Source organism: Podarcis melisellensis (genome assembly GCF_964234715.1).
Source record: "Podarcis melisellensis genome assembly, chromosome: 17".
In the NCBI taxonomy this organism is placed as follows: Eukaryota; Metazoa; Chordata; class Lepidosauria; order Squamata; family Lacertidae; genus Podarcis; species Podarcis melisellensis.
Genome location: NC_138534.1, coordinates 12,566,680 through 12,579,029, shown reverse-complemented (window position 1 = coordinate 12,579,029; position 12,350 = coordinate 12,566,680). Strand labels below are relative to the sequence as shown.

The 12,350-nt window shown below is 43.6% G+C and overlaps 1 protein-coding gene across 4 annotated transcripts in view; it reads right to left on the bottom strand.

Annotated features, from left to right (window-relative positions):
• The window catches only part of GLIS3 (GLIS family zinc finger 3), a 183,390-nt gene that overhangs the window by 17,395 nt on the left and 153,645 nt on the right, over positions 1-12,350 (bottom strand). For all 4 annotated transcript variants that reach the window (XM_081893934.1, XM_081893933.1, XM_081893935.1 and 1 more), the window contains 2 exons: positions 11,531-11,699; positions 2,200-2,384 (listed from right to left, as the gene is read on the bottom strand). In XM_081893934.1, coding sequence (XP_081750060.1) covers positions 2,200-2,384; positions 11,531-11,699 — 354 coding nt within the window. The remainder of the gene's footprint in view (positions 1-2,199; positions 2,385-11,530; positions 11,700-12,350) is intronic.

The following is a 12,350-nucleotide window of genomic DNA, read 5'->3' as shown; positions in this document are numbered from 1 at the left end:
TAAGCAAAATTCTGTGCAGATTGCCAGAGGAGGGGGTCAAAACAAAACAAATTAAAATAAAGGAACTTACTCCATAATGGAACGGACCAAGGAATGGGAAGAGAATAATAACCAAAGGTGGGATTCACCTAAGGAGCCTTGCCAATGGACACTCTGTGCAAGGACTCCCACGTGTGCAATTCCTGCATTGAAGGGGTTGGACTAGATGGCCCTTGGGGTCCCTTCCAAATGTATGATTCTATGATTTACAAGCAGTATAAAATGAAGATTTAAAGCAGGTTCAGAGCCATCTTATCAGTTGTATTCTTTCAAAGTCAAGTAATTAATTTAAGCTTTCTGATTTGTTTTCTAGCCACTTAACCAATTTTTTTTGGCCCCGAGCAGCCTGCCCACTCTCTGTGCTATTTCCAGTCTTTGTTTAGTTGTTTAGTCATGTCCGACTCTTCGTGACCCCATGGACCAGAGCACACCAGGCACTCCTGTCTTCCACTGCCTCCCGCAGTTTGGTCAAACTCATGCTGGCAGCTTCGAGAACACTGTCCAACCATCTCGTCCTCTGTCGTCCCCTTCTCCTTGTGCCCTCCATCTTTCCCAACATCGGGGTCTTTTCCAGGAAGTCTTCTCTTCTCATGAGGTGGCCAAAGTATTGGAGCCTCCACTTCAGGATCTGTCCTTCCAGTGAGCACTCAGGGCTGATTTCCTTAAGAATGGATAGGTTTGATCTTCTTGCAGTCCATGGGACTCTCAAGAGTCTCCTCCAGCACCAGAATTCAAAAGCATCCATTCTTCGGCGATCAGCCTTCTTTATGGTCCAGCTCTCACTTCCATACATCACCACTGGGAAACCCATGGCTTTAACTATACGAACCTTTGTTGGCAAGGTGATGTCTCTGCTTTTTAAGATGCTCCCTAGGTTTGTCATTGCTTTTCTCCCAAGAAGTAGACGTCTTTTAATTTTGTGACTGCTGTCACCATCTGCAGTGATCATGGAGCCCAAGAAAGTAAAATCTCTCACTGTATCCATTTCTTCCCCTTCTATTTGCCAGGAGGTGATGGGCCCAGTGGCCATGATCTTTGTTTTTTTGATGTTGAGCTTCAGACCATATTTAGCACTCTCCTCTTTCACCCTCATTAAAAGGTTCTTTAATTCCTCCTCACTTTCTGCCATCAAGATTGTGTCATCTGCATATCTGAGGTTGCTGATATTTCCAGTCTTAGTAATAGTTACTAATAGTCCCCCACCTGGCCTGATCTCCTTGGCAACACTTCCCCCAGGTGGGATTGGACAACTGACTGGGGTAGGCGGAGACCTCCAGGTATCCCACCTGAGGGAAGGCAAAGCCAAGCCTATGCTGATGGAGCCGCTCCAGATCCAGGGGCTGCGCGCGTCCACGCAAAGGTCGCCCCCCGTTTTATGCGGGGAGCGGTCATTGTCAAACATTGACCAGAGCCTTTTTCCAATGCCACGAGGACTAAGAACATGCTTTTAAAAAACGAAAGGGGAAGATGATGGAGTTTTCAGAGCTAGCCGACCTAACCGGAAGAGTCCGCAACCAGCAGGAGGAGGAGTATCAGGAAGAATGGACAAAATGTAATGATTATTTAGTTAAATATGTAAAATTAAATTAATTGGAAATAACTTGCAGATATTTAATTGGCTTAGGATTTTATATAAGTGATGACTCAATATGTTTAATTTTAAAATTAAAAGATATAAGGATGTTAATGTTTTGGTTAAATTTCATAAGAACTTTGATTTGGAAAACTGTTAAAAGGAAGTGCATGGAAATTCAACCAAGGGGAAGCGAGGAAGCCATTTAACAATGTTAATAAGTGTAATTTTAATAAGGTTATGATCCATGTTTGTTTGTTTATTTGTTTTGTTTATAATTTTGTGGAAATCAATAAAAAAATTATTTTAAAAAAATATGAAAGGGGAGACTCTGAGGATGCTTTATGCTTTGCCCATACCAATTTTGTTCCTTTCTGGAGAACAGCTTTGCTAAATATTTAAAAACAAAGTGCATGAACTTGGAGTACATATTCAAAGGGACACGAGAGCTCCTTGAAAAGCCCAGCCTACATTTCTCAGCTTCATTGATGAGGATATGGAGGCAAGTACCTTAAGCACTTTGGAACTTGGCACTTTGTCTCCTGAGCATGAATACAGAGGGGTACGGATGGAGTTTGCTGCCTTACCTTGGATTTGGATGCCGTTTGGCTGAAACGACAGGTTTGCTGACGGCTCATACGCCTTCAAATGGGTTCCTCCAAGTTGGTGGATGCTGGAAGGCTGTGGTGTCCTTTTCTGTATCAAAGGAGGAGGAGCAGAAATTCTCCTGGGGCTTATATGATGCGGAGAAAAAGAAGCAGAAGCTGAAAATCTGAAGAATTAAGGGGGGGGGGAGACACAGGAATATAGATGGTCAAAAGGGAATGTTAGATTACTTTAGTTCTAGATACATTTTGTTGCGTGCCATAGACTGCAAAACGACTATTTGTATGCACAGTGAAACAAAACCTATAATGTAGACTGTAGAATGTGCCACCCGCTAGGAAGTTATATGGCACCAGCTGCTGCAGTGATAAGGTGTAAGCCTAGCTCAGTAAAGTCAGACCCCCACCTTCTCCTCCAAGGCTCACCTGATGCTCTCAGGCTGAGGAACTCTCTGCCATGGCATCTTCACTGCACAGCTTTGGAACTGCAGACTCCATTGATAAACTGCCCGATGCAGAAGTTCGAAGTATTACAGTGTAGGTTTACCGGTCGTTGAGACCAAAATACTCTGGGATTCATTTTTACAATTTTTGCATTTACAGGGAAATATTATTGATTAGCTTCTAGGGAGCTGGAACAATGCACAGATGGATGCCTTTCTTGTGTAAAGAACGATTTGATGTTATCCTCTGGTGTGTGTGCAGGGGAGGGGCTGATACAAAATTCACCTGTGAAATCTAATCAATGAAAAATGGCTTTAACTGTCCGCCAACAGCAGAGAAGAAGGGAGAGAAATCCTTTAGAACCCCTTACATGAAAGCACAGTTTTAAAGATTTCAGATTGGATTTAACATCTAAGAAAAGCTTGCAAATGATAATACAATGTTTTGTATAGCCAGACAGGTCTCCCTTTTAGTAGACTTTAGTGGTCTTTATAATGATTCATGAATCATGAATTCCTGGCTTACTCAAGTTGGTGACTATAGCACCTACTTATACAGCCTGCCATCTCACAACAGAAAAACCTGGCCGTGTTTCAATCCAGATTTGTCCCCAAATAAATCACAGCGTGTTACTGGGGGAACGGCAAATTAAATTTTGCGTATGCAACAATCAATACCAGCTTGTAACCACCAGGAAACCACCACCAGGAATTGTGGCCATGCCATGCAGTCCAAGCAGACAATCACAAGCTGGGTTACGAGAGAGACAGAGAGAGAATTCTGTCTTCAAAGGCTGGGGGAGATCAGCTCAGACAAAGCAATTGGCCTCTTCTCCCCTGTCCAGAGCCTCACTCTGCAGTTAACAATGCAACCAGCTGCGGGCGGCTGCAATAAGGAACCTCATTAAAGCCCCCCCCAATAATGCCTAAGGTTCCTATCCCTAAACCCACTTAGCTGGGCGTAGGTCCCATTAAATTCAACTGGACCTATTTCTGAGTAAGTATGCTTAGGATAGTGCTATAAGGCAGAATCATTGAGCATGTCCAACATTTCACATATGAAATGAGGGACACCCTTGTACACTAGGGCCCTATAGTGCAAATAGGACACTCCTCTATGCATATAGGACACTCCATCCTCTGTTTGATGGAGTCCGTATCTGAAGGGCTGTTTGCTCCAAGTCCAGAATGAGGAGAAAAAAACATAATTAGGGAAAGCAGGAGCCTTCAAGTTGCCCATGGAGAACAGATTGAGCAGGTATGCTGTCCTCCCCACTATGTGAGATGTACTCTATTTCTATTTAAATGGAAGTAACTATTTCTACAAAGGTCCGTATAGTTCAAGCTATGGTTTTCCCAGTAGTGATGTATGGAAGTGAGAGCTGGATCATAAAGAAGGCTGATCGCTGAAGAATTGATGCTTTTGAATTCTGGTGCTGGAGGAGACTCTTGAGAGTCCCATGGACTGCAAGAAGATCAAACCTCTCCATTCTGAAGGAAATCAGCCCTGAGTGCTCACTGGAAGGACAGATCCTGAAGCTGAGGCTCCAATACTTTGGCCACCTCATGAGAAGAGAAAACTCCCTGGAAAAGACCCTGATGTGGGAAAGATGGAGGGCACAAGGAGAAGGGGATGACAGAGGACGAGATGGTTGGACAGTGTTCTCGAAGCTACGAACATGAGTTTGACCAGGCAGTGGAAGACAGGAGTGCCTGGCATGCTCTGGTCCATGGGGTCACGAAGAGTCAGACACGACTAAACAACAACAACTATTTCTAAATGTGCATCTATACATATAAATTAGCATGTGCAAATCTGTTTCCATCTTTGTCCTCTTTTCTGGTGATGCCTAAGCAGCCAGCCTGTTCTGTACCACCCATCTTCTCACTGCAGCACTTTCGCCCTCCCCCTTCCCTCTGCTATGATTGTCCAACTGGGAATGTGAGCTTTGAGTCTCATGCTAAGTTTTGAAGTTGTGTGAGACATCACAAAGCAAATCATTCTCATGTCAGCATCTGCTTGGATAACTTTTGAAGAATGTGAAAGGTAGTCTGGAGGTGAATTTTGAAGGAAAAAATCTCAAGCTTTATTTGGAATAAGTAGCTGCCTCTGTGACAGTCGAGGTAGTCGAGGGGCTTTTAATCTCAAAAGCAGAAGTGTGTGGTTCATTGGAGCTCCCAGAAGCTTCTGTGTGTGTTTCAGATTTGCGTCTAACCCACCACCCATACTGGGGAAGCCATGGCCTTGAGATGCAGTTGAACTCCAACTCCCATCAGCCCAAGCCAGTAAGGCCAATGGTTGGGGAAAATTGGAAATGGAGTCCAAAAACATCAAAGGTTTCCCAGCCTTGATTTTCACACAATGAAAGCAGGCTTCTTCAGCCAGATGGGCTCCTTGTCTCTGAGTGGCAAGGAAATGTCAGATTATCTCCCTATTGCAATGATGGCACACTCTGGCGCATAAATGTTACTACCAGAGATCCAGAACAATGCACAGAATAGTTGGTTTTCTTTAACCGCCTGTCCACTTGAGCTTTATATCATTCTTCCCAGCACTTTACTTGCCTGAAGAAAACCATTTCAAAAGAGTGCTCAGCTGAAGTCCTATAGAAGCAACTCTTTATTTTACAAGCACAAGAAAATGTGACCGTCCCTCATTGTACCTGTAGGCAAGAAGAGGCTGGTTTATAGGCCCCTGGGAAGAGTTTCCTTCTGTGCCTCAAAGGAAGATTTGCTTACTTATTGCTATGATAGAAAGCCTGACGAGACTCCTGTCTCTGTCTCAGCTTCTGCTCTTCAGATTGCTTTTCTCTTCCTGGAAGCCTTAACTGCCTGCTCAGACATTTCTGGAGAGTGTACTGGAGCTACAAGAACTATACTTGGTGTTTCGAAGGTTGATCACCACCCACTTGGTTTTCTTTCATTGTGCTACTAGAGAAGGATTTGGTCTGCTCTGAGCATCCTAGTTGGGCAATCATAGCGATGCTCCCATAGATAAAAAGCATCTCTCCCTTTAGATTCTTGTCTTCATGGAAGGTAATGCCTTTGAGAGCCAGTTAGGAGATCATAATATTTCTGTTCTCTCTCTCTCTCTCTCTCTCTCTCTCTCTCTCTCTCTCTCTCTCTCTGAAAAACAGTGGCAGGGGTGGTGGTGAGTTGCTCTTAACCCTTTCCTCTACCCTTTCCAGATAAAAGATGTCCTCTTCTGGCTGCTGCCCTATGATAATAAAATTAAAACTATTCTTCACCCTGTCAGGGCAGTCAACATCCAGAGACGGGCACCTTTTTACAGGAAAACCGCTTGGTATTGGTGTGGTAGCATCCCCAGGTATCCTGTATGTCGCCTTGAGGTGCCATTAATAGATAAATAATAACAACAATCCCTTTAACTCAGGGCTGACTCGCCTTTTTAGACCTGAGGGCTAATTATACTGCAAGCTGCCATCAGCATCTATTCAGTGAAACTGCAGAACAGAACTGTGTGAAATAAATCAAGTACAAATTACAAATGAATAAAAACCACTTCCTCTTCAGTCCTTCCAGCCTGATCAAACTGGCTCTCTCCCATTTCAAACAGTAACGTCTCTGACACTAACAGGAGCAACGTTTAGGAGATCTAGTCATGGAATCTCCTGAGTAACATGTAGTTTGGTCCTCAAGCTCAGTTCAGAGTCAAAGGCAAGGAAAGCAAATTTGATACTAACTTGCTTACAGATGAGCTATATGCAGAAATATTAGGATCAGGGATTTATACAATTTCACTTTTGTAAACACAAAATCTCTGAGGGAAGACGCAAGAGCAAAGAGCCTCGTTTTCTTGACAGTTGAACCTATATTAGAACAAGCAGTAATACATACCATAAAATGAATAATGGAACATAAAACTGCTGGTATTTCTCGCTCTCTTTAGAGAATTGTGACATTAAAAAATGGGTTTAGGAAAACATTTCGTTATGATAGCTTGGTTTCACCCAGGCCCAAGCTTTGATTTATTGATCCCCGTTTCCTCAGTGTCTGCCATTTTAGCTGAGAGACAATTCCTCAATAAATAGAAAAAAGAGACACCATCCCTTCACTGCCTCCCAGACATGAGAGGAAATTGTTATGCTGACCCTAAAACCACATTGCAATAAGATGTTGAGTGTAGATTTTCCTATAACAAGTCATTTAATTTTCCTGTGATTTGTACTCTGAAAGGCTTCTGCCATCCAACTATCCTTCTCTACACAACCTGAGAATGGGCACTAATTAGTGCTCCTCTTCTAGGATTGATGTCATCAAAATAAAAAGGAGCTATAAATAATACTCCATACTTATGTTTAGACATATTCCTCCTGATGTACCTTCACCCGGATAATTTTCTCCTGTTTCCTCAGAGTCTTTTTCTTATATATTTGTCTTGATTTTGCATCAGCTCCATATTCCAATAATCCCTCATCTACTTCTCAGTTCATTGTCTACTATTTTTTCTCTTCATTTTCCTTTGTAAACATTAAATAATTGAAACCATTGCTATGGATGGATGTAGAAGAAGAAGAAGAGAAGAGTTTGCATTTGATATCCCACCTTTCACTCCCCTTCAGGAGTCTCAAAGCAGCCAACAATCTCCTTTCCCTTCCTCCCCCACAACAAACACTCTGTGAGGTGAGTGGGGCTGAGAGACTTCAAAGAAGTGTGACTGGCCCAAGGTCACCCAGCAGCTGCATATGGAGGAGCGGAGACGCGAACCCGGTTCCCCAGATTACGAGACTACCGCTCTTAACCACTACACCACACTGGCTCTGTAGGAGTGCAGCTGAATATCTTGCCAGATTTCAGCTCAGCTTATTTTCTCTCATCCATCCCACCACTATGTCCAAGGCCTGCATGGCTTTTTCTGATGGAGATGTTACAGAAAAATGGAAATGACTGTCATCAGCATTCTGAAGATACCTTGGTCCCTAAACTCCTAATGACTGATCCCAGCAACTTCATATAGATATCAAATAGTATTGGGAATAAAAATTGCATAACTGCCAGGGGCCAAAAAGCACTCTTCCAATGCACTCTTTGATCTTGGTCACAGAGGACTGGAATCATGGAAACACAGTCCTCTCGGATACCGTGGTCAAAACTATCTCTAAAGCTGCAGAGAGATCAAGAAGCAAGGTCACTCTTGCCTTGTCCATCTCTCTGTCAAGGTCACCCATCAGGGTGATCAAGGGCAACTCAGTCCCATGGCCAGGCCAGAACCTAGATTGGAATAGATCTACATACTTCATAAGATCCAAGAAGGCTGATAGCTACCCTGCACAACCCTCTCCATCATCTCCACCCCGCCTCCTGCAAAGGACTTATTGGTCAATAGTTGTTCCAGACCAATCCTTCCAGGGCTGATTTCTTTATGAGCTGTCGTCAGATAACTGGAGGGAACTGCATTGGCATCCCCTGCACTAAACCAGTGTCAAGTATTACAGCTTAAAAAAATGTCTCCCTTTAACTGGGTTTTAGTTGAACCCGCTATCCAGACTTTGCTTTGAGACTAGCCTATTTTAGCTGCTGTGCAAACAACTTCTGCAGTTATCCTAATGCAAACATAGTTCTATCAACCTTTTTGAAGAAAGAGAACAGCAGCAGAACTGCACCACCACCAACAAAGCAAAGCCACTTCCCTCCATTATGTGTGGGTCCACTGAACTGGGACTTGCAGGATTATCCCACGAAAGCTAAAATGGGGTAGGGACACAGGCTGCCCTGATCATCTGCATAAGTTTTCCAAGATAGGATGAAGCAGGACATAAGGAATTGCACACCTTATCAGGAAATATTGCTTGAGGTACATTGCATACAGTGGTACCTCGGTTTATGAACTTAATCCATTCTGGAAGTCTGTTCTTAAACCAAAACTGTTCTTAAACTGAGGCGCGCTTTCCCTACTGAGGCCTCCCACCACTGGCGCCCTTCCACCATTTGGCTTCCGTTCTTAGACCAAGGTAAAGTTCGCAAACCGGGACACTACTTCCAGTTTTGCAGAGTTCGTAAACTGAATAGTTCATAAACAGGGCTGTTCTTAAACCGAGGTACCACTCTACTTGTCTTGTATTTAAATTTAAGTATTTAAGTAAATTTAAGTATTTAAATAAATTTAAGTATTTAAGTAAATTTAAGTATTTAAATTTAAGGTGAGATTCTCAGGATACTAAAAAGTAGTTGATTTGCCCACAATAAACTTCTAGTTATGATGGTCTCTCTCAAACGAAGTATAAAAATATTTGGGAGATAGATCAAGGGAAGTAATAGTGCTGCTGTATTCTGCTCTGGTCAGACCTCACCTGGAGTACTGTGTCCAGTTCTGGGCACCACAGTTCAAGAAGGACACTGACAAACTGGAACGTGTCCAGAGGAGGGCAACCAAAATGGTCAAAGGCCTGGAAACGATGCCTTATGAGGAACGCCTAAGGGAGCTGGGCATGTTTAGCCTGGAGAAGAGGAGGTTAAGGGGTGATATGATAGCCATGTTCAAATATATAAAAGGATGTCACATAGAGGAGGGAGAAAGGTTGTTTTCTGCTGCTCCAGAGAAGCGGACACGGAGCAATGGATCCAAACTACAAGAAAGAAGATTCCACCTAAACATTAGGAAGAACTTCCTGACAGTAAGAGCTGTTCGACAGTGGAATTTGCTGCCAAGGAGTGTGGTGGAGTCTCCTTCTTTGGAGGTCTTTAAGCAGAGGCTTGACAACCATATGTCAGGAGTGCTCTGATGGTGTTTCCTGCTTGGCAGGGGGTTGGACTCGATGGCCCTTGTGGTCTCTTCCAACTCTATGATTCTATGATTCTATGATAACTAACACCATTTAATAAAATGATAACTATATTAGTAAGGTTCTTTTTGTATGCAAATTTGGCACCAGAGAATAATTTCTAATATTTCAATTTCTCTGGAATATAAACTTACACTAAACTCTTAAATATTAATAGATTAATAATAATTCTGCTGGTCTGAAAAAAGAAACATTCAGTACGGCAAAATATGTTCCAGTTGTCTATGGTTATAAAGGAAAAGCGGTTGATTTAAGAGGCATATATCAAACATTCTAGTTTAGAAAAAGCAGTTAATTTTTCATTATGTGATACAGGAAATTTCTCATTTAATCTACCTGGAGGAAAGAAATGGTTGCAACGTATTTCTTTCCAAAATTGTTGCCTTTAATTATATGTCTTGCAGATGAAAACTGAATCTAGGAAAATGCAGTTCTACCTTGCTGTGATGTCTAACATTCCAGACATAAGTAAAGATGTGAGATCACAATCTAATCAGCAACAAATAGCTGCTCACAGCCTAGAGTAATCACTTACAGCTGCCTTTTGAATGCATAGCCATGTAACATTTATTAGCAGATTGCATACGTATATGATAAAACCAGCTGTGTACAGTATTACAAGTGTGGCTTAATGATGACAAAGCAATAACTTTTACAATGCCATTCTATGCATGACACACTGTTCAGCCACAAGGCAGATTTAAACCCATCGAAATCCATTCAAGTGTGCTAAACTCAGAACTAGTGCGGGGGGAAACGACAAGGATTTATTCCATGCTATTTAGGGCCTCAGGGGACGCGGGTGGCGCTGTGGTCTAAACCACAGAGCATAGGGCTTGTCGATCAGAAGGTCAGCGGTTCAAATCCCCACGACGTGGTGAGCTCCCGTTGCTCAGTCCCTGCTCCTGCCAACCTAGCAGTTCAAAAGCACATCAAAGTGCAAGTAGATAAATAGGTACCGCTCAGGCGGGAAGGTAAACGGCGTTTCTGTGCGCTGCTCTGGTTCGCCAGAAGCAGCTTAGTCATGCTGGCCACATGACCCGGAAGCTGTACGCCGGCTCCCTCGGCCAATGAAGTGAGATGAGCGCCGCAACCCCAGAGTCAGCCACAACTGGACCTAATGGTCAGGGGTCCCTTTACCTTTACCTATTTAGGGCCTCAGTATATTGTGATTGAAGGTTTGGGGAGTGAATGAGCCAGCAGGCTTTGGAATAGGAATGTCTTCTATTTTAAAATCTGTCTGACATTGTCATTGGTTGATTTTGGCATCAGCTGAAAACTTGCCTTTTTAGGCAGGTGTTGGTGATGTGGGTCTATGATGTATTTCTTCTGCAGTAAGGAAAAGTAGTTAAACCACACACACACACACACACACACACACACATATAGAGAGAGAGTTTTATTGTTTTTGATGGGGTTGTTGTATTGCTTGATATTATATCTGATATGCTCCATCCTTGGATCATGTAAAAAATGAAAGGAATAAATAAATCACAGGACTCCCAGCTCTGTCCTCCATCAGAGGGTGGCAATCCAGCTGGGTTCAGGAGGAAAGGTGGGAGGCTGCCATTAATCCCACCCCCACCAGCATCTGTTACCTGAGGCAGTAGTCACACTCCATCTAATGGAAGGACTGGCCCTGCCCAAGACATTATTAATCTCAGAGGTTTGGTAGGTTCTGAATTTGATGGTGTGGTGGATGGTGATCATCGTTTAAGCAAATCTGAGCTATGGGACAACTGGAGTCATCACAAATCAGCCATATATCAGATTGGTAGTAAATGTGACCAAGAATGATTATATGTCAATAAGTTTAGGGAATGTCCTTATTTTAAAGAGTGGTCTCTTATTTGTGAATATCAGAGCTGTACAGAACACATCAGATGTCTTTTACTTGCATGCAATACACTTCTTTAGAAATGTAAGGAATTTCAGTGGTTTTAGACACTATGGCTCAGATTTTTCATTGTTTTGGAAATCCTGAGCCAGCATCCCCAAGACGACTCCCTTTGGTCTGATTAAGTGAGACAGGATGGAAAAAATACCCCCCCCCATTCGTGGCCTTACCTCTCTGTTTCTGAGGCCCCTGTTGTGAGAGGGGGCACCTGGGTTGGTGGGTTGTGGGGGCTGCCATGCACATTGTGCCCTGAAGAAGCATGGCTCACCGAGTGGGATGCGGGCAGGGAGCCCGTAGCAGCTCCATTTTGACTGGCGTGGGTGTTGGAGAACAGGGCCGCTGCAAGGAGAGCAAAAACATTCACACATCTTCAGATTCCTCAAGTGAGCATCTTAATTCAGTCTTCGGCTGCAAATAGGAGGCTTTGCTTTCACTACACCAGGAGTTTTCAACATGAGTAAGATGATGGGACACGGGTGGCGCTGTGGATTAAACCACAGAGCCTAGGACTTGCCAATCAGAAGGTCGGCGGTTCGAATCCCCGTGATGGGGTGAGCTCCCGTTGCTCGGTCCCAGCTCCTGCCAACCTAGCAGTTCGAAAACATGTCAAAGTGCAAGTAGATAAATAGGTACCGCTCTGGTGGGAAGGTAAATGGTGTTTCCGTGCGCTGCTCTGGTTCACCAGAAGCGGCTTAGTCATGCTGGCCACATGACCTGGAAGCTGTACGCTGGCTCCCTCGGCCAATAAAGCGATATGAGTGCCGCAACCCCAGAGTCGGCCACTACTGGACCTAATGGTCATGGATCCCTTTACCTTTACCTTTCAGATGATGTTTACCCCTTTGTACAGCAAGGCAAACCTCAGCCGCCATTTACCTTCCCACCAGAGCGGTACCTATTTATCTACTTGCACTTTGACATGTTTTCGAACTGCTAGGTTGGCAGGAGATGGGGCAGAACAATGGTAGTTCACCCCATCATGGGGATTTG